The sequence below is a fragment of the Anarhichas minor genome, unplaced genomic scaffold (assembly GCF_050575085.1).
Source record: "Anarhichas minor isolate MPS153535 unplaced genomic scaffold, ASM5057508v1 ptg000004l, whole genome shotgun sequence".
Classification (NCBI taxonomy): Eukaryota; Metazoa; Chordata; class Actinopteri; order Perciformes; family Anarhichadidae; genus Anarhichas; species Anarhichas minor.
The window spans coordinates 13803284-13828734 of NW_027466450.1; the positions used below are offsets into that span (position 1 = coordinate 13803284).

The following is a 25451-nucleotide window of genomic DNA, read 5'->3' on the forward strand; positions in this document are numbered from 1 at the left end:
GGGGGTCAGGTATCAAAGGAGAAGACCACTTCCTGCTGGGCTCAGTGATCGGGTCCCACAGTGAGGTCATGACCTCCTCTGATGTACAAAAGACCCTTTCTGAAGACACGCAGTGTCATCGCAGGAACATGGACGACTGGAAACCATTTCTTAGGCGGGTTCATGTTCCACATTAAAAGAAAGTCATATATCATTATATATATATATATGACCACCTGCATTACATAACTGCAGCCATTTGTCAGATGCCTGTAAAAATGTCTAATGTTTGGTGGCCATGCAGTAGAAAGGATGCCGACTATCGGTCATCTGCAGCTGTACTTGACAGTTTTGTGGGTCCGTGGGTGTCCTTGGTCTCTCTGACAGGAAACGATCTGAGCCGTTGCCTCCTGAAAACAATGAGGTGGGGAGCGGTCACTTCCTGTCTCTGTGCTGGTGAAAGCACCACCTCACAGTGTCATTAAGGAGAATCTCAACCCCACCCGTCTTCAGGTTGGCCTCCGCTTTTCCAGAACTTTACGTAAATACTTGAAAAACGAATGCCGGCTAGAAAGACGTTGCCATTGCGGCCATGTTTGCATGCTAATGTTAGCATTTAGCTCGAAGCCGCCCCTGCACCTTGGTACAGCTGCAAAGAGCCACTAGCTTGGCTGCAGATTATTGAACGTAAAATGACTTAAACAATGAATGAATTATCAAAATAGTTGCCAATCAACAAATCAATTTATAGACTAATTGTTCCTCCCATTAGGTCAATCAAACAGTGGCTATGTGATATCACTACTGCAACAAAGAGTAACATAGAAACTCTTTTAACAGCTAACCTGAGAGGTAAAGCACAGACTAGCTCTATATTATATAGATAATTATACATTAAATCACGTCTCTCACTGATCCAAGCTGACAGGAGTCGGCCTTCATTACGTCCCGTTTGATTGTATTCTAGTGTTTTCCATCTCAGTCCAGTGTGCTCTTCTCTGATCTTCTGTCTGGTGTGTCTGAGGCTGTTCGCTCCTCTGAGAGAAACCATTAACTGCACCATTAACTACTTCATTAAGTGCTTCATTCACTATGCATGAGGCCCTCTGTGAACTCCCCCTCCATCAATAGAAAGAGGTTTAAGGTCAAGATTAAGGTACAGGTTCATGTTTAAGCCATGTATTTATTCATGAGGTTAGAAGTCGGGGTTAGTTTGAGTAAATAAGGTTTTAAAACGTATACATTTACCAGCCAAATTATACCAAATGTGTCATTGAATAAAACTATATTAAGTATTTTGTCTTAAATTGTCAGAATTTGTAAATAAAATGTTGTTTTTGACACATTCAAATAAAATGCTCTGCTATAGATAATGTAGTTATTCCAGTGTCCTCACAAGTATAAATAAGAGTGTGCCCGAGTGTGTTTCTGTCCCAGCTGTCATTACGTTCAGGTGTGGCAGGAACTGCGGATGGACCCTCCTCTAACCCAACACCACACCACATTCCTGGGAGTCCACAGCTTCCTCTGTGTGTGTGTGTGTGTGTGTGTGTGTGTGTGTGCGTGCAGATGAAATGGAAGGAAGAGCCGTGAGGTAGAGGAAGTGAGGGTGGTAAACTCTGGGCGGTGAATCCTGCCTGAGGCAATCATCATGCATCCATCCACACACATTAAAAACATGCTTTATTCACATCTTAAAAGTCCTGACATCACAAAAAATAAGTTATTTCTCTTTGGAAAATAAAAAGACACTGGAGAGTGTGGGACTTATGGTGATTCCCACCCATATTGAGATGCATTGAGAATCGTTAACAGGTGAATCGTAATCTAATCAAATCGTGAAGTAAATGAACATGCAGCTCTACTGATCGACAAGTTAACTTCGGATTATCAGACATTTCTCGTATAAAACGATAAGATAGAGATAACAGTGACGTACACTGAATGAGTGTGAGGATGAAAATAAAACATTTGTTTCAGAAGCAGATTCTGGTCTAAAAATTTGGAGCAGATCTATTTTTATCTGGATTTGTGTGACTGAAGTGAGAAGAGAATGATGTCGGTCAGATAAAAAAAAAAAAAAATCCTGCCGATGGTTATAACGTGAATCACTAACATGAAATCTTGTGTAATCTCTCTGCGTGGTCAAACACACACACACACACACGTACAGGGGATGTTGTTTCTGTTAATATGACCCTTACTAATGTACTGTGTGTGTGTGTGTGTGTGTGTGTGTGTCCACTGAAAAACTGCCAAACACTGCAAAAATGGACATTGTCTGGAGCTGGGAACGTGGGCTGCTATCGGACACACACACACACACACACACACACACACACACACACAGTCATTTGTAGTAGAATACAGTAGAATAGAGTCGGTCAGCGTGTTCCCGTTTCGTTCTTCCACCTCCAAACAGCAGTATCAGTAGAAGAGGAAAGGAAAGTAAAAGTGTCCTGCAGCTCAGAACAAAACTAAAGAATCACACAAACCCACATTTACACGCAGCCGACTAGAGCGCAGTCGATTCAAATTAATCTGCAGCCATTTTAACCATCAATTATGTATTTTTTTAGCGTCGTTTTACGTGACAGTAAACTGAGTACATTGGGATTTTGGAGTGTCGATTGGTTAAAAGAAGAAGACGTCACCTTGGGCTTCAGGAAACTTTGAGCCCAATTTCTTTAAATTTTCTGACATTATACATGTCAGAAAATCCATGTATGATGGATGTATACATCATACATCCATCTATGAATCGCTCAATTGAGAAAATAATCTGCAAATTAATCGATGATGAAACGCGTATCACATTACAGCCTTCCAAATGTGAATATTTGCTGGTTTCTTTTGACTTCTTTGTTATTAAACTGAATAAATTTCAGTTGATTAATCAAGAACATATGAGTCAGATTAACTGAAATCTGTTGCAGCCTCCAACATACACAAAGCCTACTGAAGCAGTCTTAATAAATCACCCTCTTTAACTTCCTGTTCCTGGACTCAGGTGTCCACCATCTTTAAAAATCCCCCAAAACTCCCCAGAGAACGCTCATCATTAGTATGAACGTGTTTAAATGTCTGCAATTCAAGATAGGACCAATTGTAGGACTATTTAATAAAAACAAAACATCAAGATATTAATCAATAATGTATGAAGAAATACAATCTCTTGCTGTTCAACTTACAGCAGGTCAAACTGAGGTTACTGAACCACCTGTTTATCTTTGAAACCTCAGCAGGTTGCCGGTTCAACACCCCCATCACTCACACACATGGTCAGGTGCTTGAGGTTGATAGCACCATATCAGCCAAGAGAGAGAGAGAGACACCGGTTGGTTTGGAAACGCACCTTTCTTCACCTTCCTGTTTCTGAACTCAGGTGATACTCGCCGTCTCTATTCAGTGCTTCCACCAGATCCCTCCATCATCAGTCTGTGTGAGAGGAGTCTAATGATACAGCCAGTCAGGACTAATAGTGATCTTAACTGTTGATTACTGTAGCAGTTACACACACACACACACACATATGTCAAGGATGGGGTGACGCATCTGACAATTTGTGTAACTTTCCGAAATCAACAATTCAGACATTTGCACCCACGTTGTGATTGGCCGGCTGTGCAGAGGTGAGAAAGTTGGCAGCAATTAGGGCTCAACGATGAGGATAAAGACCAGTAAAACACCACGTCAGGCTAGTAAATCTAGCAACTAACTCGCCCCAAGCTGGAAAATAATAATAAAAGAATTAAACACATCGTGATTCCTTCTCGTACCGGTCGGGACCTGGCGGCGGGCAAAGACAAAGTTTATAAGCTGAAGTGCAAGTGAGCATTTCAATTGTTCGGCCAACAGGAGGTTAGTTGGGGGGCATCACAGGATGTGGGCGAACAAACATTAATGTTGAACCCTGAAAGGTTTGAACTCCTCTCGTCACTTTTCACATGAACAACCGAGTGCAGCAGCATGAACGTCCTCCAGGAGAGACGGTCTGAATACGCGTCACGTTATCCACACGTCTACACGACATCACGACTCCCCCACTCTCTACGACGGTCGGCTTTTCTCTACACGTCCGAGTGCGGACGTTCACGGTGGTTTTAAACATTTCGCCTTCAGACGTGGTCAGACAGCACGTCCCACACATTAGTTCTTTCTTTTCCAGCAGAACCCCAACATGTAGTTACAGGGAGACGTTGAAGGAAACCAGCTCCAGCGTGTGTTTCACTACAAGTTGAGACTTGTGTGGCTGCTGATATGAAACTAGGCTGAACCACAGTGTGTGTCTGTGTGCTTGCATTTTAAGTACATGTGCATGCATGCGGTGCTTCGGACAAACTGCTCCGGTGTAGATTTTTGTAAAACGTGTGTGCGCGTGTGTGTGTGTGTGTGTGTGTGTCTGTCACAGTGACTCACTCCGTTCTTTCTCATCTATTTTCATTTCGTGGGGGTCGATCACAGCTCTCGTGTGATCAGAGACGACTCCATCTTCCACACACTGATGAACCAGCACACACTGATTACTACCATCAGACCAGCATGTCAATGATTTAACAGATAAAGATCATGTTGTCGTTAATTAACGACGTTCACTCTTCACAGCTTGTCGGTATTTCTTCAGTCGATTTGTTGAATATTAAAACTGAAGCACTTGAATAAGTCTGTAGGTCACATTTACAACAACCTAAATCTCCCTCAGGACGGCACACTTCTGCATCGCTGCATGTTTTTAATTCAGAGAGCTACTACACCGATGATGTAGACATGCACAGCTGCTCCTGCTGCTCATTCCGAAACAGTGCTGAGCTGGTTCAGATGCACCCCGTGACTGTCTGGAGATGGAGACGCAGAAGAAAAACCTATTAATACATTTCGCATTTTCTCAGCTCCACAAGAAGCTCTGTGATCAAACAGGTTTGGCCCGAGTCAGACGCCTGTCTGATGTCTTACACTTTACTGACAAACCAAAAAGTGACAGACGATTTAGAAGCAAGTCCTCCGCCTTCCTGGCAATGCCTCCAACGTTCGGTCAGTAACTACAAATCCATTTCAGCAGCCGTTTGCAAACATTTACATTCCTCCTCCAACAATTTGTGGGCCCACACGCAACGCCTTGATTGACATATTGCATAAACTAAACACAGAATAATTAGCAGTGGCTTTTGCTGGTGAAAAACTTTTATTCAGCCTCATATTAAATCTGAACAAATGCTATCTGACTCAGCACCTGAACAAGCGCCACAAACTCTCAGGAAATCAAACTACGGGTCTCCTGACGAGACAAATGAGATGGTGTTTGAAGGCGAATGTGTGAATATGAAATCTAAACCAACTACAGAAAACATCCCCCATAACGCAAGGCATGATGGGTAGCGGGAGACAAACAGGAGATTCAATTCGTCATATTTTGAAAGTGGAAAAGCTACTGCAAGAAATGAATCTTCCATCCAAACACCAACAGAACTAGACAAAAGTAGAACAATCCCCCAAAAACCTACAACAACTGACAAAATTACATTACAGGCAAAACACTATGGAAGTGGCGTGATCGTGCACGCCGTTGGGCAAGGCAGCACTCAAGTACGATGCTGGATGAAACAGAAAGCCTGCATCCGGATCCAAGTAAACCCGGATCCAGTGTGCTGTAAAGCAGTTCAACTGAACCGCACAGCCTCCATAGCCCCACTCACTTTACTTCATGCGGTGTGTGTGTGTGTGTGTGTGTGTCTGTAGACGTGACCCACTGCGGTTATGCAAGCCACATTTCTTTTTTAGTGCACATAAACAAAGTTACAGCAACATAACGTCACTGTGACTTTCCAGTCCGACGGTAACCCGGCTGAGCTTGACTTCACACAGAAACGTGATGGTTTCAGTTTTACTTCAGCTTTATGACGCTTGCAAATCTCTAATGTTTACATGTCCTACTTTGTAATGCAAATGCTGCACAACAATTTCCCTCGGGATAAATAGCGTTATCTTATCTTAACAGTGTCCCTGTTACACTGGATAATCCACAAAAGTGTCATTAATTAATTTGAATCTTTCATAAATACCAGTTAATCGGTTCACAAAGAGGTCGTTTTTGAAGCCTCGAGGAGCACAAACTCAATTCCGTTTACCTCCATCCTATTAGCAGAGCAGCAGAACTTCAACCACAACTGTCTGCATGTATAGATACCACACATTGGAAGATAATGACCCTGTAAAGTGTGACACCTCTGCTGACGTCATGTGACCGGCCTGCATCTATGTCATTGCACATTAAAGCAAATCAGCTTAACTACCTCCCCTCATATAGATCCACATAATGCTGCAGCACGTACTGAAAACTACCGTTAGCACGTCACTGCTACCATCTTAAATACACGAAAATACCACGTTATGATCAAAACACTGCAAAAAGAGACGCATCAGTACCGAGTTATGGTTTCCCATCTTGACACAGTACAGCGTGAGAAGCAGCATCTGTTCAAACCTCACGGGTAGAATTGTCTTCATGGAAAAGGAGAATAAGCTGGTGCAGTTTTATGTGCTTCAGCAGACTATTGGTGGATTTACTCTAAATATATTTGACCACATAGGCACAGCTCACTGTGTATGGCCAACACCAGCCTCTCTTTAGCATAGAAACCAAAAATATATACAAAATATATACAAAAACAAGCCATTCCTCTGTGATGGAGGAAGTACTCATTGTTACCACAGTGTCATTTTACTCTATTACAAAGAGGAGTCCATCACATGTAAAAATAAAAAAAAGTATCGGCATCAAAATATGTATAAAGTACCAAAAGTAAAAGTATTAATTATGCAAAATGTCCCATTTCAGAATAAAATACTTCATATTACTGGATTATAATTATTGATGCATTAATGTGTTCATGACTTTTTTTAGTACCGCTAATAATACATATTTTATATAATTAATCTAAATCTGGAAAGCTGTCAAATCAATGTAGCAGCTGAATTGTAGTGTAGAAGTATAAAGTACAGCATAAAATGTAAATACTGAAGTACAGTACAAGTAACTCAAAATTGTACTCCAGTACAGTATTTGAGTAAATATACTCCGTTACTTCCACCACTGTCTTTCACTAGTAACTGTGACTAAAAAACATTTAACTAAAAAACAGATATGTGAGCTCTACTCTTGTAAATAAAGCAGAGTGTGTCTGTGCTCTCCATGCCTGTTTACAACTGTAAACGGATTAAAAAGGAAGTGGTGGGGAATTCCACAGAAGGCCCACTGAACAGTCAGATCCTGCAGACGTTTAAGATGGAAACTTGAGCAGCTTTTCCCTGAAAGCCTGAATCACCAACATCCTGTCTGCAGGATTCAGGTACCCAACGAGTCCACATCCAGCCGCGCACCCGGGATGTATAGAGAGCCTCATTTAAGGTTAAATACACACATATCCTGCAACACAGACGCGATGACCGTGCTAACACACCACCAGGGTTGCGAGTTCGACTCCCCGTTGTGGCCCAATATATAAACACGCTGTTGTGATTGTGGAGGACTAAAGGACATTCCAGCACTATGCATACAGTTCAGGGGTCAGGGAGGACCACGCTGCTGCACAGAGAGTCGTTACCGCCCCAGCACCGGTGTCGTAGCTATCTAACACCACGGAGAGATGCATACCTGCGTCCACCGTGTCCGTCAGGTCGTGGTTGGCGGCTGTCCGGGGGAACTCCTTTAGTTTTCTGGAGCTGAGGTTGAGGGCGCCGCTGGCCGCCGCCTCCTCCAGCGCCCGCTCCAAGCCCCGGTTAGGAGGCAGGTTAGCGCTGCCGATGTGAGACTGGATCGACGGGGAGTGAGGAGGAGGACGAGCCGACTCCGGTCCCAACGTCGCCATAATGCTCCACCTCTCCGCGGTTCTCCGGGTGTGTGTGTGCGTGCGTATGTCGGTTATATCCGAGAGCGAGATGGAAGCGTGCAACGGCTAGCTAACGGTCGGGACAAACAGCGGTACACCGACTTCTTCAGGCGTGCCGAGCCGTGCCGCGTTTCCTCCTCGATTGTAAGCCGCCGCGTCCGCCTCTCTGTCTGCGCGGTGCGTGAAGCTTCGAACACACAGCCGCAGCGCGACATCCGGTTGTAATATTTCAAAATAAGATATCTCCCAGTCCAGCGCCATACCACGATGAAATCAAACGCAAACTGTCTCTGAATAACACTAATAATAATAATAATAATGGCTGTAAATACAGTGTGAAAAAATGCATTAAAACATTTGGCATAATTAGCATGTTTTTTAATTCATTTTTATCCTCTAATAATTACAGTTTTAGAAATACGGCCTGAATTTTATTTTACCCTTTGAACTGGTTGACTTAAAATGAATGGCGGATTTTAATTTCCATTAATGTCAGTTTCATGACATATTTTATTCTCTACGTTTCCGTTTTCACTCTTGCATTTCTCGGACTTGAGGCAGCTCACTCACTGCGGCTGCGCGCTGGAATGTTTAGCTTGGAAGCAGCAGGGGGATTAAAACAGCAGAGGAAACGCAACTAAACAGCGACATCTGCTGCACAGAATCATTGCATGCTGCATTTGAGTATAACTTCAGGTTTTACAGAAGCTTTTACCAGAGTGTTGATTCATACCTGAGTGATACTGTAGGTGACTGTGATAATCCTGTTCCTGTTAGGGACACATACACCCACAAAGACTGCTTTAGGTAGACATCCATCGCTTAATGTTGGCTGTTAAAACATTTGAGAGATGTCATTACCAGTAATTGTATGTATCTCTGTATCATAGGTTTAGGCTGCTATAGATTTTATTCCTTCAACCAGAGGACTCTGATTCAAACCTCCTGAACTATCCTACCAGATCAGGAACAACTGTTCTGTAATGCATTAAAGGAATAGTTTGACATTTTGGGAATATACCAATTCAATTTCTTTCCCAGAGTTAGATGAGTGTGTGTGTGTGTGTGTGTGTGTGTGTGTGTGTGTGTGTGTGTGTCTGTGTGTGTGTGCGTGCGTGCGTGCGTGTGTTTGCATGTTTGATAGTGAGAGAGCTCCACTGGGGAGCGGGAGTGCCGAGTCACCTGATTACATAACAGGCTTGCATCAGCAGATAAACAGTGTGAATCACTGATTACAGTATGTGTGCCAACACAGGATTGTAATTGCATAGCCTACTTGTGAGGACTTTTATTGACATAATGTACAGTTCGTCACAGACTCCACCTAATGGTAACCTTTATTCTAAATGTAACCCCTAACCACATCTCATCCCTCAAACTGCCCTTTGAAAATGTGAAGACTGGACACGGTACACTTACATTAAAAGTACATACAGGCACGGTCCAAGATGTCTTTGGGCCCCGAGTTTCCTGACTCCTTGTCTGTTAAAACAAAACTAGAAAGGTGTGTCCGCCGCGACCACTGCTGTAATGTTTGATTGAATGAATACAACCCACAATTGGCTAACCCCCCGTCTAGACCACAAGTGTATCAGATGTCTCACACAACAGATCCTCTCCTACTAATCTATGCAGATGGTCTGCTTCAGCTCTGTGCAGGCTTGCATTTTCAGCTCCGTCTCAGAGGTGAACCGCGACTTGACGTGTTTATATAGGCCTTTTTTTTTTTGACAATACAAGTGTAAACATGAGGTTGATGCCGGATAAAAAGGCTCGGAATAACTGTTGCAGAGCAGCAGCTGAACAGCAGCAATGCAACCAGCTGTTTGTGTGCTAGTTCTGCGAACTGTTCGATGATAGCTAAACACATTGACCAAAATAAAAATGAGCCAACCGTGCCAGCGGCTGGGATTCGGAGATGCAATCAGCTGTTGTATCACAAGTGGCCCCATACCGACCGGGGGCCGTTTAAGAGTGGTTAGTCAGGAGTCAGCCAGCAGTCAATGACGGAATCAAACTGGCAATAAACGGTGTTAAGAGAAAGTGAGTCACTGCAACCACGAGAGGTCCTTCTGCATGCAGCCATGAATGAGCACCCAAACTATTATGCAGTTTAGTTATGCTAGATTAGCCGTGGACAGACACACACACGCACAACAATCTCATTATCTCCTGGCGGAGATAAAAAAACAACATTAAAGGCATAATAGGAGATAACTTTTTGCTTTCTAATGTACGTCCTTAATGAAGCACATATAATTCCATTGTTTTGTGCCTGGACATGTCTCCTCTCAGAAAGTTTGAAGCTGAGCTGCTTCAATGTTTTTCTGAATCGAATCAAACCAACGGATACTTAGACTCTGAGTAAAACTTCCTCTTTCTCTCTACCAGCTGCCAGCTGTCGTGACAAACATCAGTCCGCTGAGCTGAGACGCTTTGATATTTCTGCTGATTAAACCGTCTGAGCGGTTTCTAATATGGTTATTGTTAGATTGAGGAAGATGCACTATTATAACCTTTGAACATGGAACTCCTGCTGCGGCATTTTGTGTGGTTTGCTGTCATCATTTTCTATCGAGTACATTTATGCAACACCAATTTTATCTGATTTTATTTTTCTTTACTCTTAGTTTTTATGTTCTTCAGCAAAATTACGCTTCTCTCCACAGAAGGAAATCAACAATCAAAAGTTAAGTCACAAATTTCCAAAATAAAAACATGGTTTATTGCAGAATGATTCAACTGATTGTTTTTAAAAAAAATTTCCAGATTAAAGAGGAGGCATAAACATTGCCAGTGACTTTATATTTCTAACAAAACCTCCACTTTTTAGGACATTTATGATCATCTTTGGGGTTTAATTACTTGAGGAAAGCTCATTGTCATCCACTATAACAAGAGCTCTTTTGCATCTATATGTTTATAGAAGAAATACTGCTGCCTGCTCACCCGCAGAAAGTACAAACCACTGTTAAATACAGGAAGTGCCGATAACCAACCGCCTCGCTTCCTTTCAAGACTCGATTCAGTCCCTTCGGCCTCTGACAGTTCGCTGCTTCATTCTGGGAGATTACAAAATGGTGAGTAGCCTGGTTTATTTGTGCGGTTTTTAAGATGTTTGGTACTTGTGTCTTGGTCAGTGTTGCTTCGGCCTCTTGTCAATGCCCTTTGCTTTCGTGAAATGGGAAACATGTTGGTACTCACAATCAGAGTCTGCACTCACACAGGAAGCTTTAAGCGAATCAGCCTCTTGAAGTGAGACTGATGTTAAACCCAGTTTTACTCTTTGAAAACACTGAATACAACTGGTGGCTTTGGGGTAAAGAATAAAGACCAAAACACTACCACTCTTCTCAGTCCATAGTCCTATTCGGGTTTTCCATTTTTATTTGGAAATTGAAATTCTGAAAATTACAGTGTTTTTCCTTTCTTCTCTTACGATCTGAGACTAATACATTACATCTTTTAAAGGATATTATTGTTATTTCGCATTTTTAAAAGTAGAGGGCTGAATCTCCAATGAATAATTAAAGGATTAAAATAAAATAAGCGAAGGATCAGTTGGATAACCGTGAGTAACAATAACTGTGATTTGGAGAGCCAAATGTTTTTGGTTGAATTGATTTGTGTACCAAACGTCACGGCAATCCATCCGATCTGTTCATTTATTGAGTGGTTTGTTACTTTGGTTGAAGGCTGCATCTTCACTGTTTCACACCCGACTGTTTGTACTTGATGTTGTGAAACCAGCTGATGTTTATGAAGGTGTGACACTGTGAGTGAGTGTGTATACTGACTAGAAACATTTTCAAGTTAGAAATGTTCAAATTCAATTTTAAAAAGCCAATCGATCATGTTCTCATGTAGGGGTGGGAGGGGGCTGGGGTGTGTGTGTGGGTGGTGGGGGTTATATGTCTGAATGTGTATATATGAGTATATCTGAAAGTACTGTTGTTAATAGTTAACATATACCACATTTTATATTTGTTAAATAAAACCAAATATACATGAAGGTAAAATTAATCAATGAAATGCAACAACCGTGACAAATTTCATGTTCTGCGAAATTACTTCTTTAAGTTGATAAAACCAAGATTCAGTTCGGACTGCTGCTATCAGATGTCCTCTGACAGGACAGTGCGTGCACCCCCAATGTTATCATCTCTGCGTTGTGTTTTAGAAGGAGTTTTACTGTAAATCTTTAAAGAGCGCCGCCTGAAATCAGCAGAAAGTTGTTCCAAGGTTGAGGTTAAAAAGCAAAAAACAGAAGTTTACAATCAGGGTCCCCCAGCTCTGCATCGACCTGTCAGAGGAGGTTTGGCTATCACACACTTTTTCATACAATTTCCTGTAATATCAGAAGCGCAAGGAAGAGCACTCACATTTTGGAATTTGTGAAAATACTATTAATGGCAGGAGCAAATACTGATATTGTAGCCACTTGTTTGAGCTAAAAGAAATATACATTTTCTCCACAATTCTTAGTTGCACAAGTGCAGATCCTGTGTGACGCCACATTTTCTGACTAATCTCTGTGATTGTGTGTTGCTCCACACTGGGATGGATTTGAAAAGGTGTGATTGCCAAAATTTCTACACGCCGTGAAATGAAAATGAAATGAAAAAAGTTTTTCAGTGTGTGAATATTCTCTGTGAAGTACCTTCACAGTGTCCACAAACACATCCTGTCTGATCTCTTCTATTGTGTTCGGTGTAGCTGACAGCAGTCATTTTTGGACTTGAGACTTTGACTTTCGAGAGCCTTCAAGTTGTTTTATGATCCTGATCAGAATCTATGACCGACCAGCAGGAACCGCAGCAGCACTGATACAACTTCCTGCTCACGTCTCCAAACAGACAAAAAAAAGACGACAGTTTCGAAAGTCATGAATGTCGTTTGCTATCGTCAGTGAAGATGTAAGTGTTTGGGTAATTTTGGATTCTTTGAGTCGATGAAAATCTTTACTCACTGCCACAGCTGGTAGCTGTTTTCTCATCACTCAGGAAGCAATGTCGCACCAGGAAGTTTCCACCAAAGCTGCATTCATTGGGAAACTTTGTCTCTCCTCTCCCGTGCAGATGGGAAGCTGCGAGGGCATGTCCTCGTCCCGCCACAGATCCAGATATATCAGCTGGTGTGTGGACTCCGCAAAGTCACCAACACCTGCAACTACAACAGGTAAGATCCACCGCACTCTCAAATAAAATAAATAGCAATGACAGTCTATATGCATCTGAAATCTGTATTGATAAAATGCACGTCTGTCTCCTCTTTCTCTTTATAAGTCGCTCAGAAAGGATCTTTACACCAAAACCATCAGCCGGCTGGTGCAGAATCAGTCCCACTTCTCCTGTCACCACCAGAGACCAGTGGAGGAGAAACAAACGCAACATTTTCCCATCAACGCCCAGAGGCAACGTTCACAAAGGGGACACATCTCGAGGCCGTCACACGTTCCCACCCATCCCAGTCGAACCCACACTCTGGCGAGGATGATGACGGTGAGGAAGGACGAAAGGGGAACAAAGAGGAGCTGGAGGACACAACATTCTTCCTTCCCAGGAGCAGTCCGGTCATCTCCAGACGCCACAGGACCGTCTCCTGGCATGGAGAGGACACCGGCATGTCTGACCCATCAAGGTAACTGAAAACATAAAAAACAGGGTTTTTCGCTCGTCAAGTATTATTATCTCAATGCTCTACATGTGCATCTATTTGCACTTTCTGTTTTCCCCAAAAACATAACAATCAGGGGCTTCCTTAAAATGACTTCAACACTGAGCGCAACAGAAATTGAATTGGATGACAGTTTGCTGTTTAACAAAGAATCCTTTTTTTTTGTGCCTTCCTTTTTACATTTAGTGGTAAAATCCTCACTGTGAAATATTAATATTATTATATAAACAAAACAAAAACAGTCTCTTTATTTACCGTTTCAATTCCTGTTTCCTCATAACCTGTAGTCTACCTATAAACACCCTGATCTGCATTCTCAGGAAACAAGTCAATGGACAGACGTGGTGTAGACATTCTCAGTACATCATTACATTTTAACAGCAGTTAAGTTTAGTCGGTGTAATTTAGGCAGGCAGATATTAAAGGTATTCCTGGAGAGCAGCTTTAATGTGTTTTTTGTGTTCTTTGTGTTGTTGGGGAATAATTAATTTATTGTTGATTGTTTCATCTAGACTTGAGGAGTCAACTGTTTGAATCTGTTGACGTTTGACTCTGATTTGTTTTGTTTTGATTTTCTGATGATTATATGTTGAGTTGACTTTTTGTCTCGGCAGGCTTTAGAGAAATCCAACATAATAGGACATTTCTTTCATAGAAATGTAATGTCTTTTTGAATATGTGGAAGTCTATATTATGATTTGTCATGTGGCCATCCTGTGTTTTTTGTTGTTTTGACAGAAACATGACTTCTTCTAGCTTGGACTCCCGGTCTCCCGCTTCTGGTTCGTTGTCTCTGGATCAGAGTGGGTGCCCAACTGTCACCAGCATTGTGGATCTAGGATCCAAACCGAGCTCCTGTCCCCACCCGTCACCTCTTCAGAAGGACAAGAAGCCGCACTCCGTCTCTGCCTCATCGCATCTGAACCGACTCCTCGGCCCTTGGGTGCACCGTCCTTTCAGAGGACAGCAGGGATCGGCTGAGGAGCACAGGGGACGGGGGCTAACCAGCTGTGATGCCTCTCACTCGTCAGGTAGAAGAGATTTAATCATTACAGGTGTATCTACAGAGCCTGTAATGGCTGTGTTTGTATGCACAGAGTCCACCTGCTATTTCCCAACCCAAGCTAGGGACCATGAACGTGTGAACTAAATTGCACCGCAATCCATCCAACACTTGTTTAGACATTTCAATAAAAAGGTTAAGATGACACCTTCATGGTGATGCTAGAGGAAAAAGTCAGGGGATCACTGAAGTCAGTATGATTCATCCTCTGGGAACATGAATGTTTGGGCAAAGTTTCCAGTTTCATTGATAAAAAAGTACTTCATGGCTCTGGTGAGGTCTCACCTGAGCCATCTGTCTGTGTACTTTTTCCCCTCTTATTTTTTACAAGCTCAACATACACAGAGGGTCATGGTCATCCCACTGGAATCTTCATTCGTACCATTATACATTACAGAACTGAATTTGATTGAATATTGATTTAACTATTAAATGAAGCTGAAGTTGAAGTACTCTTTTTGCGTGTGCATTTGTTTTGTCAGGCCTCTCTACCTCAACACCGCACAGCAAAGAGAGAAGACGCAGTGGTATCCCAGAATTCTCTGCAGACATCTTTAAGACCAGATGTGATCTGGAAAAGGTGCGTTAGATTAGTACTTTTGGTACAATATAGATGAAACAATTTAAAATCATCAGTGTCGAGTTATGGGGAAATTAATTTGTTAATTTTTAACACAGATGAATATTTTGGCATGGGAAAGATCCATGTTTGCTGTCACTTTCATCTCTTAATCTCTCTGCATAAATGAAAATGACCATCTCATCTGCCTCTGGATGGATGAGACACTGTCAGTATGTCAATAATGATGACAGTGCTGTTTCACCAGTGTCTCTGTGTGTGACTGTGTGTGCAGGAGAATGCTCATTTCATTGTGGTGGACATGATGCTGGAGGTGCTGGAGGGTGTCAAATGGACCCTGAGCTCAGATCGATGGACTTCCACGATGGACACACACCAACACTCGCACTGCAACACGTGCACACACAGACACACGAGCTCGGCGGAGGACATACCGCCACATGGACACAAACAGAGATGTAAAGCAAGCAGACACACACAGACCGGTGATCCTCAACCGGACACTGACAAGACATCACATAGAAACACACACCCCTCTTATGTACACACACACCAACACACACGGGATGAGGAAGAGGAGGAAGCAGCGAATCACGAGGCTGAACATTCACCAAAGACTTCCTCCATCCTCTCCTCTGACAGTGGCTTTGAAGGTAGAATTACTCTAACTGTGAATGTCATACATGAACGGTATACGGAAGAGTGACAGGAGTAAAACATGTATATGTAATGTGTGACTTAAAAAGAAAAAGTTCTTTTCTTTATTTTTAATAGCATGTTTTATTCTTATTTTTGTTATAGAATTTTTAACTCCAACTTTATCAGCTGCAACATTGAACTGATGAACCCATTAAAACATAAATAATCATCATCCAATAATATAATGTTTATTATTCCTACATGAGCCATCCCGCATATTGAATATAATCTTTTAATCAATTAACAATTTTAAAGCTAGTACTTTTGTACTTAACGATGTTGAATGCATCACTTCTACTTGTAACAGAGTACTTATACAGTTGGGTCTTACTAGTTTTACTTAAAAGATCGGAGTACTTCTTCCACCACAGATGTTTACATCCTCAGTAACTTGTAAGCAACCAGCACAATTTTGCTCATTGCACCTTTAAGTCATTAGACAGCATTACCAGCACTTTTGTACAGCTGTTAAAAGTGTGACCATATTAACATTGTCGTATTAGGGGATGCATTATAACTCACTGTATGTCACATATTATTACAACATTCCTGAATTTATGTGTTTTAATTTCAGACTGTGGAGTTGACACTACGCTGACATCGAGAGAGTCTCTCAGAAAGTAAGAAAAAACACCCAAATGACTATGTGACTGTCTACATCTATACTTGTGTTCACATTCTGTCAGTCCTGAGTCAATCTGTGGTGTCCCATGATGCAGTGCAGAGTGGCTGGCCCAGCAGTTGGTGCTGGTGTTCAGGAGGAGCTGGCTTCCTTCCCATGAGCCTCGACGTGGACAGCTAAGCCTCCGTAGCTCGCTACAGGAAGTGAGAATAAATCACAGCGACCGATGTGCCAATCAATAGAGAAAATTTCACAAAAACATGCATACAAGAACAAGATTACGTTGTAATATTTTCTACCTTTGCTTCCTGGCTATCCTTTGTCTCTATAGTCCCAGACCATGAGAGCCAATATTGATCTTTCCCGTCTCTTCTCTCTCTTTTTGCCAGTTGCCAGGTACTGGAGGTGTGGCGGTGAGCAGCGGCAGCCTCGCAGAGGAGATCAGACTGAGGACCAGGATGAGAGGATGCCTGAGCTGGGCCCCACCGCGCTTCCAGATCATCTTCACTGTTCAGCCGACCAACAGGTAGTTATTACTTCTTATGAGACTCAAACACACTGAATACAAATACAAAGAAATAGAAACAATATGGATGAATGTGGACATTCACAGTTGACTGTTTCCTCCTCCAGACGCAGTGACGTTTTGGCTCTGCAGCACTTCCTGTGTGCAGGCTGTGGGACAGAGGTGGAGCCTAGTGAGTTCACAGTTCACAGAATCCATTCAGCTTCAGTTTCAGGGGTGTGAAAACTGTGAAGTTCAGCCAGAAAGAAACTAAAATAGAAAATGTACAGTTCTTGTATCAGTGTGCACTGGAGTTTTCTTCTTTAATATGACCACTAGGAGGCAATGAATTCAGAGATTGAATATCCTACACACAGAACAGTATATCTGTATATTTTTGACCCGTTTACATTTTTCTGGGGTGAAATTGTCCAAATATTACAACACATATTACATTATCTCACAATGTTTGTGCTAAACTAAAAGCATGTGGACACAAAGAGGCCTCAGCTTGTTTTTAATGTCTTTACACAGTAACTTGAACATATTCATCAGAAGTATGAGCTGATAAAAAGCATGTCTGAGTTCTGACTCTCCTTCTCTCTGCTACCAGGGTACATCAAGAAACTGCGGTATTGTGAATATCTTGGCAGGTACGTAGTACCTGTACAATATAATGGTAATCACATACTGTGGACCAAAGAGGTGGTACTTCTCTAGTGTGAAATGCTTATGGTCTCTTGGTTGGATTATTTAATAATTCAGATTCATTTTCAGGTATTTCTGTGACTGCTGCCACGGCGGCTCTGAAGCTGTGATTCCTGGTCGACTTCTGTCCTGCTGGGACTTTAGCAGGTAGTAAAACCACTAATAAAACTCCTGCTACGACTAGTATTAATGCAACTGACTAATACTTTTATTCACAATATCGTAATTATAGTAAAAAACATTAATAAGTAAATATTAATACAGCTTCAGTTCTAAGACGAGTGAATATTACTATCAATCCAATCAAAGCCTTTTCATTCATACAACTTGATTCAATAAACCGAGGACAAACTGCTGGACTAATGAGCTCAGTGGGAGAAAGAACATGTACACTTTGATTCTTCATAATAATCAGTCATAATAATATTGATATTGCAGATACCCTGTGAGTGATTTCTCCAAACAGCTGCTGGATTCAGTTTGGCATCAGCCTCTGTTTGACCTGACCTGCGTCGGTAAGACACTCTACAGCAGAATGAAAGAGCTGGACAAGTTCAGGGTGAGTTAAAGACTGAATTATTGTTAGTATTCTCATTATTATTGTGATTGTTATTATTTGACCTCACCTCCTGTTCACAGAGACCTGGATAAACCCGTATCCTGGTTTAGATAAAGAAGCTCAGTTACTACCAAGTTACTACTTTAGTATTTCCAAAGTTAAAACTAGCTCCACCTTGGTATGTCACAGGAGTCATTGTATTGCAGTTTTATTTGACACTTTTATTGAAGCACTGTAGGAATTGAATGCAATACTTGTAATGAGGTATTTTGTACATTGTTGGTACTTTTACTTAAGTACAAGATCAGAATACTTCTTCCATCACCAGCAAAGAGCCAGTAAAATATTCTTGATTTCTCTTTTAAGCAGATCCAACACAAATAACGTACCAGCTAAGATGAATTTCAACTTTATTTCGTTATTTCCATTGACTTTCCTTTGTTCCTTCTTTATTTCCTTCCTTCCTCCCCCTCTTCCTCCCCCTCTTCCTGTCTCCTTCAGGAGCTCCAGGAACGGCTGATGTGCATCAAGAAGCTGCTGTCAGCCTGCAGACTATCTGGAAGGTAGACAGAATATTTACTATATACTTAAATATTACTGTGGTACTGTGTGTTAACAATTATAAACTACAGGGTTGCAGACTTCAAGAATGAACTCAATCTACTTAAATGAGTGAGTAAAAAGTGAATGAGTAGTCATAAAGGAGAAAAAACACATCTGGGTTACACACTTCAACACATAGAAATAGTTAAGAACATCATTAAAAGTACAACAACAGATGTAGAATAATAAGGGAGAATAATACGCAGGTGACCTATTTGGAGACCAGGTATAGCAGAGTTTTACCTGTGAGCTCAGCATTGGTTTTCTAGATGAAATAGACAAACAGAAATACTCAACCAGAAGCCCACAAACAAGATATTCTCCATCAAGAGGAAGCAGTTTTAGGGTGTTTTCTGTGTGTTTCTGTCTCAGGGTGATGGCTGAGTTTGAACAGCTTCCTGCTCACCTGATGGAGCAGCCGCACCTCTTCTCCATGGATGACCTCTTGAGGGTGAAGAAGGGTCAGCTTGTGGCGCAGGCCAGAGCGGTGCTGCACTCTGCCATCGATCACGTTGAAAACTGTGAGGTCAGTCCGAGGCGCTGTGAGAGGTGGCATCATTTCTCTTTAAATCTATAGAATATACATATAGTATATTTCTGACGCAGCACGTTATTATTGGTCCTCAATCTTCATGATATGAGATACTGAAGGTCTGCCGATGATTTATCACCACCGGCCCAAATATGGGACTAGGTTTTTATCCGGACAAAGCCAAAGCAACACAGGACTGGCTTAAAAACAGCAATGATAACGTCCTGGTGTACAGATTTTGGGATTAACATTACAGGAGGAGGCGGGGAATCAAATACTGACTGTGAGACTGCGTAAGAGGATATGGTGTGTAATAGATGTGGACATCCAGCAGGAGAAAGCTCTCCCGATGGTTTTAATATTTTTTTGTCATTATATTGGTTCCCAAATGCACCTATATGTTACCCTCATGTTATGAGCTGATAAACACAAATAAAAGCAGCTCTTCCCCTGTGGGATAAAAAATGACCCAGATACTGTAGCGCTCTGGATGGGATTAAAATCCCTGACCAGAGAAGATAACATTCAAATACCCCCACCTCTCTCATGAAATGAATCCGGTCTGAACGGGGCTCAATCCAGAATTTATGGTTAGACTTCAAAAAGGCAATCTCACAGAGCTCGAGCAGAAGTGCAAACAAGTAGTTTGCTTTTTATATCTGTAATTCATTTAGATGGCTTTGGACAGATGTGTTTTCACTTTGACATTAAAAGGCATTGAAAACCTATTTTCTTCGTCTTCGTATGGTCTGACATTGAAGATTTACAAGATTTCTTAAACTTATTTCTGTTTTTCTTATTGGATTTGGAAGTGTTCAGGATTCAGTTAGAAAAAAAACAATGATGTCATTTATTTCCACGAACCAATCCGGATTTACATTAAAATCGTCATGTCAAAATTGGCAAGCTAGCTAGCTAGTCAGCTGTCTGCTAGTTAGCCAGCTAGCTAGCTAGCGATAGCAATGTGCTTTCCTACGCTGTGACAAGAATGTGTGGATGAAGCATCAAGTTGTTAAATTGTACTCATTAATTCTGTCTCTCTGCGCTTGGTTACGCCACTACTCCACTGCTTGTTTCAGTTATTACTGCAAAACCTCATCTTAGTGAGTCCGCAACTTGCCTTAAGTCGGTTTAGTTTATACGAAAGTTAGCTTTCAACAATGGTCGCAATGGCAACATAAAGCACTTATACATTGATTTAAATAGTAATGTCTGTTCTACTCCTATTTTATTTTGTATGATTGGCCCCTTTCTACGCAAATGAGCCTCATTGCAAAAACAGTCCAAGATCAGCACATATTTGTTTTTGAGGAGGAAAACTCTTCGCACTCACAGTGAATTTTTAACAATTCTCCTTTCTTCACACAGTTGTGTCTGGCCCGAGGTTTTATCTGTGAGTTCTGCAGAGAAAGAGACATCATCTTTCCTTTTCAGGCCGACATATGCAGGCGATGTCCAGGTAAGCACCGCCACATGATTACTTTGAAAATAAATTGCTTATGCATGATAAAAAAAGCTGGTGATGTAAAATGGAGGCAAATAAAAGACACTGAATATATAATATATCTTAATGATGACAACTTCACCATATCAACTGAAAAGGTGATATATCAGTGTTTTATGCCGGGACTGGATAAAAAAAAATGCGTTTAAATTTGAAGAAATTGCTTAAAAACAGTATCAAGTTGCTTTGTCTTCTGTTATATTCACAGTTTTGGAATAAAAGGGGGAAACAGTGACACAACAGGGCAGAAATGATAAACCTGCTTCTCTTTTTACAGTGTGCAGGGCGTGCTTTCACAAACACTGTTTTGTGGAAAAGAAGTGTCCAAAATGTGCACGGATCCAATCACGGAAAAAGAACGTCCAGACGCATCCATGAAGCGACAACATCAGCACCAACCTTTATGATTCAGCTGCATTACGTCTGCCACAGTTTCACATTAAATGCCTGAAGCATTTCTTTACTCATCCCCTCTAAGTGCATAACGATATCTTCATTTCTATAATCAGGGAATACAAACTCACAATGTCTGAATCAATCTCAAATATTTCATGTTTCCTGTGGAAATTAAATTGTCATGAGAGTGATTCTTTACCTCAAGCCACAAAACACTTCTGTGCAAAACCATTTTAAAATGTCTGCTGGTGTTTGTGTGTATGTGTGTGGGCTGTCTAAATGGTGTTTCTCAGAGTAACACTGATGAACTGTAGCAGAAGACGTATACAACCTCTGGACATTTTAATTTATTAGACTTTTATTGAATCCTATGTTTATTTACTGCAATAATTGTGGGTTTTTTTTTGCCTCCGTGCCAGCCGACATGAGCAGATCTTAAAAAAAAAAGAGCAAAAACTCACCTCTCTCGATCGGTGTTTGTTTGAGTAAATGTCAGTTTACTTAGTTAGGTCCCATGAGATTTAATTGTCTCTCTGTGAGCAACATATTGCAGCCCATTAGTTGCTCTTAGTGGCAGTGTGTCGAAACCCTAAAGACAGGAAGCTTGTTCACACCTGTATTGATTAGTCAGATGATGACATCTCAACCTCTGAGGTGTCACTGCAATCAGAGGTGTTGAGAAAAACAAGCTTCAGCATCAACACATGATGCTACTATTATTGAACAGCGATGTTTTATTTTTTTCAGTTGAGATTGTGTCTTTTGTGACTTTTAGTTTCAACATCAACATTTTTTTTATAATAACAATGGATGCAATTCCCATGTGTAATGTAAGAGGGGCCTTCATATATCTATGACGGCCTTTTATTTTATGTCACAGGACGAACTCTTTGATCTCTCACTGCCTTTCTTTTAGAAAGTGTCCCATAAGAAATTTTGTGAGGCTGCTTTCTGTTTTTGTGGCCCTGTTCAACAGTGAACACCTGAGGGTTACGATATTCTGTAACCCTAGTTATATATGCACAGGCTTCGGTGCAATACAACCACCATTTTCACCAGTCCTGTATCGTTCCAGTGAACACAGACCCTGAAAAGAAGACCAACATGTCCAAGACATAGAATCATATGAACGGACAAGGCACCGACTATGACGTCGCTGTAAATATGTCCTTGACCTCACTGAACAAGGCCGCCGAAACTACCCTGCTGAGAATGCGCAGACCACGATGGGAGTGTGTCTTCCCACCTGCACCGGCCTCTTTATATGCACTTACAAAGCCATCACGCCAGGCGTTTGTTAGCAAAGCAGATGTAACTTTGCCTCCCCGTCACCCACACGGGGTGGGAGACAAAAAAGCGTCCAGCTGCATAACCCTCGACATGAAAGAACTTATTAAGATCTTGGGATCAAAGAAGGGATTTGGTCTGAATGTAGACCCCGCTACCATCACCAACAACAAGCAACTGGGGTGGACCCACGGTGCGATTAGTTCACACACTCTATTAGCTGAGGTCAGTACAGGCAGCAAAGTTGTGTTGAATGAAAACGCCTTCAGAGAGACGCGCTCATGGCTCCCGGCTCAAAGGCACCTTTCACCGAGGCCTTAAGCACCAATGGCACTTCCCTTTGCGGGGAAGAAGCACGCATCACCCGGCGCTACCTCCTGACCCAGTCCAAGAACTGTTTCAGGGTGACCAACGACCGGTCCGTTGCAAAAATCCTCGTGGCAGGAAGAAATGACTGCTGTACACACTTTAACAGTGGCATGGGAAAGCCCTCTATACACCAAACACTGCAAAAGGGAGAGAATAGAAACAACTGCTACTACATGTTCCTGTGCTGCTTGATGGACCGTGAAATGTGGTGGGCAAGGTGTCTACTGCTTGTGTTTTGACCCCTCCAGGGTCAGGACATGGCTCTACCCAGTTCAGTTGCGAGCCAGCGGATGCATGTGTTTAGACTTTTTATGTAGAGTTTCATTTCATTACACTCGTCATACACATACATTAAATTGACGTTTGCATTCAACCCATCCTGAGTGTTTTAGGAGCAGTGGACTGCGAAGCGACCGGGGAGCAAAGGGTTCAGTGTCTCACTTCGACATGCAGACAGTAGGAGCCGGGGATCGGACCGCCGACCTTGCGGTTACAGGAAGACTCTTCCAATGAAAGCCAAATATTCAAAAATGACTTAGCACAGCAACTGATACATACACATACAAAACAAACATCAAAATCAAACACAGAGTACAGCAACTAGATGCAAAACACACATTACAATCAAGAATATTCTGCCGGGACAATCGCACGGAAAGTGATGAAGATGATGTTCTGTTGTGCAGTCCACTGAGGAGGCGCATCAGAGTCCAACAGAAAGCGATGGGGAGGGATTAAGAGAATGTGAGAGAGGTAACTCTGGTATATGACTCAGGTTTGTTCAGACAGCTGCAGCTATCTGCAGATGGAGGCTGAGGAAGGATCGGAGCTCTGCTTTCCACAGCTGCTGAACACCTCCTGCAGGAAGCCCACTGTGCTTTGGCACCATGCTTTGCTCCCTCTCTTTTTGATGTCCATCTCTACGCTCACTGTAGCTCTCAACCTGCTCGTCATCATCTCAGTCTCCCACTTCAGGCAAAGTTTAAATTCTCAGCAGAGTCTACAATTTAAGTTTTATAAAGACTGAGCGAGCTACTGTCACCAACATTCCTTAATTTCTTTCAATAATGAAAGTTTCAATTGCCTTACCTGTGCTTTTCCTACTGTGACGAGTCAAACTGCCTGCTCAGAAAAGTGTTATTGGTATGAAGGATTATAAACGGTGAACAGCTACCATAGATAAGAATTATCTTTCAGTAGGTAGAATAGCTGCATAGTGCTGCACCTTTGTACATTAGACTTGGATTATGTCTTACTATTTTTGCAATATATAACTGAAATGTGATTTTGAACTCTCCACACTTAACCACATGGTAACTAGATGTGTTTTTTTCTCATAGTTGTTTTGCTATTCAGACGTGAGGGCTGGTTGGTTTAATGACGCTTTTCTCTTTGCCACCAGGCAGCTCCACACACCCACCAACATCCTCATCCTCTCTCTGGCTGTCTCAGACTTAATCGTGGGCCTCCTGCTGTTGCCGGCAGAAATCCTCCTCAAAGTATCCTGCTGGTTTCTCGGTGACCTCGCGTGTTCTCTGTTTAATTATGTGTCCTTCATCATTACCTCTGCCTCAGTAGGCAACATGGTGCTCATATCAATGGACCGTTATGCGTCTATCTGTGACCCTCTTCGTTACACCACCAGAGTCACAGTGAAAAGAGTCCGACTCTGTGTCTGCATGTGTTGGCTCTGTTCTGTTTCCTACAGCGGTGTGTGTGTAAGGGATGGCCTGACTCAACCAGGCAGGGATAATTCCTGCCACGGAGAGTGTGTGATTTTCATTGACTACATCACAGGGGCTGTTGACCTCGTTTTGACGTGTATTCTTCCGGTTACTGTCATCGTAGTTCTGTATATGAGAGTATTTGCCGTGGCTGTGTCTCAGGCTCGTGCCATGCGCTCTCACGTTACCGTCGTCACACACCAGCTTTCAGAGGGTCCGAAAACAAAGAAATCAGAGCTGAAAGCAGCCAGGACTCTTGGCATTGTTGTAGTTTTGTTTCTAATTTGTTTCCTCCCATATTACACCGTCTCCCTTGTAGGTGACGGCATGCTTAGTAATTCATATGTGTCCTTTGTGCTCTATCTGTTCTATTTTAACTCATGTCTGAACCCTTTGGTCTATGCATTGTTTTACCCGTGGTTTAGAAAAGCAGTAAAACGTATTGTTACTCTGCAGCCTGGCTCCTGAGAGGCCAACATAGACGGTGAAGTGACTGAAATTAAATCTGCGCTACAAAGGATTTCATTAACTCAAAATCTCTAAATGTCTTGCGCTCTGTAAACTGTATAATAAACAGTGTGAGTCTCTCTACTCAACAACATGTGATTTAAGGACTACAATTTATTGCATTGGTTGGAAAAAATAATAATTATGACAAGTGCATATTTTTCTCTCTGGTACTTTTTCATTGTTAAAGTTAAAGTAAAACAATGGTGAGATGGAAGAAACTGAAAATTAAACAATGTGATTTTAATACCT

General features: G+C 42.0%; 3 protein-coding genes across 5 annotated transcripts in view; 2 read left to right on the forward strand and 1 right to left on the reverse strand.

Annotated features, from left to right (window-relative positions):
• Window positions 1–8022, reverse strand: part of lrch1 (leucine-rich repeats and calponin homology (CH) domain containing 1) — a 61386-nt gene extending 53364 nt beyond the window's left edge. For both annotated transcript variants that reach the window (XM_076109920.1, XM_076109911.1), the window contains exon 1: window positions 7631–8022. In XM_076109920.1, coding sequence (XP_075966035.1) covers window positions 7631–7844 — 214 coding nt within the window. In that variant the 5' untranslated portion in view covers window positions 7845–8022. The remainder of the gene's footprint in view (window positions 1–7630) is intronic.
• A 2438-nt stretch (window positions 8023–10460) lies between these two features.
• rubcnl (rubicon like autophagy enhancer) lies at window positions 10461–21516 on the forward strand. 2 transcript variants are annotated; one of them, XM_076109956.1, is made up of 17 exons: window positions 10461–10945; window positions 12944–13043; window positions 13151–13505; window positions 14280–14572; window positions 15087–15184; window positions 15459–15837; window positions 16458–16503; window positions 16603–16708; window positions 16895–17031; window positions 17139–17203; window positions 17624–17663; window positions 17788–17865; window positions 18157–18277; window positions 18779–18840; window positions 19253–19406; window positions 20781–20871; window positions 21194–21516. In XM_076109956.1, exons 1-17 carry the CDS (start codon window positions 10943–10945, stop codon window positions 21292–21294), a joined length of 2229 nt encoding a protein of 742 aa, XP_075966071.1. In that variant the 5' UTR covers window positions 10461–10942; the 3' UTR covers window positions 21295–21516. The 2 variants fall into 2 exon arrangements, with proteins under 2 accessions (XP_075966071.1, XP_075966062.1); XM_076109947.1 differs by lacking the exon at window positions 10461–10945 and adding an exon at window positions 12740–12781.
• Window positions 21517–22880: 1364 nt separating this feature from the next.
• LOC142971642 (trace amine-associated receptor 13c-like) lies at window positions 22881–25240 on the forward strand. Its single transcript, XM_076112235.1, has 2 exons — window positions 22881–23017; window positions 24371–25240. The coding sequence occupies exons 1-2, from the start codon at window positions 22881–22883 to the stop codon at window positions 25158–25160; spliced, it is 927 nt and encodes a 308-aa protein (XP_075968350.1). The 3' UTR covers window positions 25161–25240.
• Window positions 25241–25451: the final 211 nt, after the last annotated feature.

Coding starts and splice junctions, on each gene's coding strand:
- rubcnl (XM_076109947.1), top strand. CDS start 12,755: ATGTCGTTTGCTATCGTCAGTGAAGAT. Junction 16,709..16,894: donor TCCGTAGCTCGCTACAGGAA/GTGAGAATAAAT, acceptor TCTTTTTGCCAG/TTGCCAGGTACTGGAGGTGT. Junction 19,407..20,780: donor ATCACGTTGAAAACTGTGAG/GTCAGTCCGAGG, acceptor TTCTTCACACAG/TTGTGTCTGGCCCGAGGTTT.
- LOC142971642 (XM_076112235.1), top strand. CDS start 22,881: ATGGCTCCCGGCTCAAAGGCACCTTTCACCGAGGCCTTAAGCACCAAT. Junction 23,018..24,370: donor TTCAGGGTGACCAACGACCG/GTCCGTTGCAAA, acceptor CTTTGCCACCAG/GCAGCTCCACACACCCACCA.